The sequence below is a fragment of the Varroa destructor genome, unplaced genomic scaffold, assembly GCF_002443255.2.
Source record: "Varroa destructor unplaced genomic scaffold, Vdes_3.0 BEIS01000001.1, whole genome shotgun sequence".
Classification (NCBI taxonomy): domain Eukaryota; kingdom Metazoa; phylum Arthropoda; class Arachnida; order Mesostigmata; family Varroidae; genus Varroa; species Varroa destructor.
In genome coordinates, this window is record NW_019211454.1 from 49,944,868 (window position 1) to 49,950,943 (window position 6,076).

The 6,076-nt window shown below is 36.8% G+C and overlaps 1 protein-coding gene across 1 annotated transcript; it reads right to left on the reverse strand.

The window, feature by feature from the left end:
• Positions 1-17: 17 nt before the first annotated feature.
• LOC111244434 (astacin-like metalloprotease toxin 5) lies at positions 18-5,740 on the reverse strand. The gene is given in 4 exon segments (XM_086977814.1): positions 18-1,800; positions 2,708-2,870; positions 3,244-3,468; positions 5,722-5,740. Coding segments are annotated over 4 exon segments (690 nt in total). The 3' UTR covers positions 18-1,517.
• Between the last annotated feature and the right edge of the window lie 336 nt (positions 5,741-6,076).

Sequence of the window (6,076 nt, forward strand, 5' to 3'; positions counted from 1 at the left end):
AATAGGGAAATGTGCTCTCTTAGCTGCTATCTTGTAGGTCCAAGTTTGTAGTAGGGCCCTGGTAGGCGTTGAGTTGTATGATGTAGCAGGAAATGTATGGGTTTATTGAAATAGCTTGCGTGTGCGTCTTTCACAGTGAAACTAAGTTATATATATTTTATTTGTTATTTTGTCCGATACAAGTCATGCCATTTGCTCGTTAATTAATTTCATGCATGGCCAAAAACCTCTTTCTTTTTATTACGAGGTGTTACTTTCGTATTGTTCGATTCATACTTTTTTGCCTTTAGCTTGAGTCCCGAACTGTTGGGTAAAAAAGAAGTGAATTTGGACATAATTTTTGACCCATATCAAAAAGGTGGCGGAGCAACCCAGGCAGCTTGATCTATGTTCGGTGAGGACTCCCTAATTAAGCATATAGTCTTAGCTAATAACAATTACAATGCAATTTGACGCCTTTGAACCTAATAAGCCACTTGTGAGCAGTACGCTTAACTAAAGAGCTCTCCTCGTACTCTCTACGCCTACCCAGGGTTGTTTCGGTGGTCCCGTTTACCTCAATGAAAGACGAATAAAGAGTGTCTACAGTTGTGTTTTTGCTACCTGGCATATACATATTAAAAGTACAAACTTAATCTGATTTTTTGTAATGCTAATAAAACACCATAGGGGATTTCCAGTAGCGCGTAATTCTTGACCATGAGCAGAAAATGGCTAAAATAAAAAGCTTTTAGCAGCAACGGGTATCACTAACTTGCGGCAATCTGATATAATACAATGAAATTATAAAGATTTTTCCTGCGTACTTCTGAGTAACACAGTTCTTTCACGGGACCAAGCTTGACAACGATGCTATATACATATGTGCTGTTATGAGTGCATATATTATGACATTATAAATGGGCATCACTTTCATACCGACTATATAAATAGGTACAGTTCTTGTTTAATATTAATATATATGGGTCACTTCAGTGTGACTGCTGGGTAAACGTCATGCAGTACTTATTGTGAAACAAAATGATTATTATAATTGTATCTATTATAATAGATTTTTAGTTTTCATACCATATTTCCAATGAGGAAACTAGTTCTCGCAGATTGGAACGCCTGTTACTTACCAGCCTTTACTGTGAGAATGAATAGTCCACTATCTTAAACGCGGTCTGCAAAAGATAGACGTTGTTTTCGGGTCGACATTGCAAGACAAACTAATCCCTATTTCCGTATATGCCTTCCAATTAACTCAGCCCGACAAATTCTAACGTTTTATAATACAGACTTGAAATACAAGGTCCGCTTGCAAGCAAACATGCAGATGCAATGCTATAAATTTTTTTGCATTGAGTTGATCATACCATTCATTTTTCGGGAGTGCCCTACTTTAGGGTATTCGATATTCAAAAAGATACGCTGAAGTGAATTGCTATCCAACAAATATATCGGTTGTCGTCATTACGATACACGACTTGAGAAGGTATATCCGAATCTGCCAACAACGTATTGAAGGGACACGACTAATAGAGCGAATTAGCAATTGTAGAGTTTGCGTATCCGAGCGATGTCATTACTACTAAGCCCCTTTTTTTGAGTGATCTCACGAAGAGTGCCGCGTTGAGCCAAATTATAGATGTCTTATCGCGGCTTATAGCGAAAGCTTTTGAGCCGTATAACATGATCGAATCAAAAGCGAAAAGCGAGATTGTTGATTCATTGTAAGAATTGAATGTATCAGAATTATCTAATACGGCATTATGTAGAATGACCAACAGATACACGATGAAGAGAAATGCGTATTTTCTTTTGCCGTAAGATTCTATGCAGTGAAAGATAGGTACGTGTAATATGTATTTGCACCTGTTATATGCATTTTCTTTATCGCGGAAATCGACAGCACAAGCCTATTTTTGGTACGTCGTGAAACTTTCATCGTTGGGCCGTCAGTCCTCTTCTGTAGACATCAGGGCATAAAATGAGTGAAGATCAACACTATTCTCCTTATGCAAGGTTATTCTACTCAACGAAGCGTCGACTGTAGCTTGACCTCATAGACTTTTTAAAACTCATGTGGTTGGGTGTGCACGTTAATTGCGGACCCATTGATCGCATTTCAGTGGACGTGTGAGTTTTGTTATCTGTAACTAACCTAGAGAAACCTGTTTTTTAAAAGCAGCGCGGAAATTTTGATCGAAAACAGAGTGACAACAGCCTCATTCTTGTTAGACTAAATTAGGAGTTAATCACGAAGCGTTCTCCGGATTCTATTTAAGAAAGAGAGGTGACCCCGTGTCGTGCGACGTTGACGTTTAACCTCAACCATATAGCCGTTGTGGTAATTTTTTGTTGGATATCCGTCATGGTTACACGGCACCCTACGCCCCTTTCTCTGGAAGGTGTCCTTCAAGGAGTTTAGCTTTCGCTCTTCATTGCCATTCTCCATTTCGATATTGTCACTGATCACTTAGCAATACCCAGATAGTTCGTCAGCATCAAAGTCGTAATAGTGCATCCATACGTCTTTGGTACGTAAAGAAATCGTGAATAAATTATAGGTCGACGGAAAATTAAATTTATGTAATGTCACACTGATATTTATTATTTCACCATGTCTATTCTTTTATTTATGCAATTTTTGTTGTGTGCAGTTCAAAATAATTACAATACTACGCTTAAGGAGAATCAAAAATCGGACGGACTCTATATTTACCTGTGTTCATCGGGTCTTTTTATTTTGTACTGGCTTCGGAATCTGGTTTTGCTTTTTTTTTTCAAGAAAAACATACAGGAATCTCTATAAGACCGCGTATGGTCATGGTCGAAGCCTAAGGCATGAATCAATTCGTGGACGACAACTTCAAAACGGTCACACCCTGTAATATTGGATGCAAAGGTGATTTACGGAGTTTAATTTGCTTGAGGCATATTATACTTTTGAATTAGTTTAATAAAGTAAATTGAATAGCGTTGCTTAATCTACATCAAAAAATCGATGCGCATTTCTCTTAACTGAGATATATGTTCCATTAGTATTATTAGTGATGAAACAACATAGCAAGGCCCACGAACGCACCCAACTGGCACATCGCGATCACTCCGAAACCTTGCTTCGGAATGGATTGTGTGAAAAGCCAAGACTGCTATGCGTGTGCGATGGCCGAAAGGGCCCGGCGTTCCATCACTTAAAGATAAGGCAGTTCCAAAGGAAGGACTTTAAAATAAAGCACGAGATTAATCATATAGTACCTGATCCAAGCGAAAGGATCTGTTCGCCCCCCTTTCGACCTACGCTATTGAAGCATCCGTAGCTTGCAGCAATCGTAATGAAATCCTTTTGACCGGCGTTTGGCGCGAAGCAAATACACTTCGTCTTTTACTCGATATGGATTATCGCCTTGCGTATAAGGGATTCCTTGCTCTCCGGACTTGTACCCACTACATATGAAATTAGATTGGCCTTTTGGCCATCTCCTAAGAGACAAAACAAAGTAACCAAACACTAAAAGTACCACCTTACTGTACACTCAAGTACAGAGAGGAAAACCTTGTTTGAATTGTCAAGCTAGATTTTGTCAAACTTATTTTGCACTGTGCAATTCAAGATAACTTCAACTCTTTGTTACGTTGCGTCCATTAAAACACGAGAAAACTCCGATACCTGCATTATTTGTATTGTATATCTGTTGAACTAGCTGAAGAACAATTAAATGCAAAAATTTTAATCTCCTTACAGAGGTTATTTCGCATAATATACCAATTGGTTCTCTTCTAATTTGTTACAAATGCTCTTCAAAGTTGTTACAAAATGTGCAAATGTTGAAAACATTTGCTTGATAGCTTACATATTTTTTTCATGCAGCATATGGTGGACCTTTACTTCAAATCAGATGTTATATCATTATAAAGTCCAAGCCCTAATTCCTCGCCCTTGAAGATGTTCCCTTCGAATAGATTTTCCTTTTCCACTGAAAATTTTTTATGATGTCCTTTTTGGGCAGTCCCGCCACGTACGACTCCAAAGCCACGAGTATCCGCAACCTACGAAAATTAAAATAGATGATAAAAAATAGATCACATTGCGCACTAAGTAGGAAGTGATTTTTTTCAGGGGTGGTTGATGATTAACAATGTCTTCAATATAGCAACGTAAATGAAAATATATTTTGTGACTCTGTATATTGTGTTGATACTCGGTATATCGCTAATAGTAGCGCAACTCAGACAACCTATCTCACTTTATCGTCCTTTTCGACGGAGACTTCCCAAGACCAGCGAATTGTGCGCAAGTTTGACAGCACATAAGTTTGTGGTTTTCACAGATTTAAAAATTTTCTGACATTTTGTTATACGACCATGAATGGGTTACGTTAAACATATAATGGCACGATATTTCTTTCAGGTCAATTCAAACACGATAATATGCTCACACTAACTGATTTAGTTCAAATACATTTTAAATTAATGAATCTGATCATGACAATCATGTGAATGCGTTTCACAGGCGCCTGTCAATCTGCAATGAATTTTATGTGAAAATGGTGTAAGTATTAAGTTTACTATTGTTATTGATCACTCTTGTACATCAACAATTGTACATTGTAGGACAACGACTGTAGGAACAGTACAATTACAAGTAATAGAAAACGGTTTATATTCAGTTCGTACATAAGCAATGTCGATTCTTCTTTTCTTTTCTATATTTTTAATTCCGAGAATTTTTTTGTTGATAGTCAACTGTTATCTACTGTTGGAAAACTCTTCGAGTCTGTCATCATTTGTATATCCGTACCAAACATTTTCACATGAAACTTGGGCCTTGACCCAGATACATTTTTTTTTCAAACACTGAAATAAAACTATATTTAAAGTAAACATGTCAACATAATATAATCTATCGATTTACAAATTGATATTTTAGACAACTTGCCCAAATTACTTGAGAAAGAACAAAAAATTTCAAAAAAAGAGACTAAAAGACACCCATTGTAAAGAAATAGTACGGTTACCTTCTAAAGCATTATACTCTTTCGCGTTCACTTTCGCTGGACCTTTTAAAATTGAATTTTAGTTCCTTTCTTCTTTTTAGTTTTAAACCTTTAAATCGATTGAAATATCGACAGAATGGCATTGCGAAAATAAGGGACACTCGCTTGAAAGTCTATAGAAATTTACAGTGGGGACGGCAGGTACGATGGACAGAGAAAAAGCTTGCCAATCGTATGCAACGTTTGGGCATCCGCGGATAAAAAAGCTAACATAGAAGAGCAATCACTATTTACGCATTAATTTGAACATAGAGCATGTGTAGGCAAAATAATGCGAATATAATATTTGACTAATTAAAAAATATTATTCAAAGGTAGAATTTATATACTTGACGATATGTGCTTTATTTTTTTAGTAACGATTCAAATGCACTAAGGATTGCATACATGAACATGGCTCTAATATAATTCCCACACACAGCAGAATTTATGCTACGAAAAATAAGTTATAATGATAGTTATCCGCAATCTGAATATTTCAACAAGTTACTAGCAGATCGCAACATAAAGCCCTTTAGAGAGTCTAACGTATAATATATGGTACACAAAATATCAAATCACTTCCATGTTTTGGGCAAACATATTTTGTTTACAGGACACTTCCTATATGTGAAGTCAGTTGATACGATGTGGGCTTATTTAAAGCCCACATTTCAAAGAAGCTATGCGAAAGGCTTACCTTTCATTGTTTCGGACATTTTCCTGCAATAGGACAGCATTTCATTCGCAATTGTACCGATTTCATTGAATAATAAAAGCCAGTTACCTTAACTACCACTCAGTAACACTTTCAGTATCAACTTTCGAACACTCAAGTTCAAGTTTAAAGTGTCAATATGTAGAATATATTCAACCAAAATACGTGTCGAACTGCTCGCCCGACGGTGAAGTTCGACTGTTACCCGAAAAAATTCAATGATCAATTATCGTTTCGCAATTCTCCATTCAGCCCAAAGGGCGCCTGCAGGTTCAGTTCTTGTCTAAAACATCTTGTTAAAATGGTTACCTATAAGTTGCTTTATATAAGATATTTA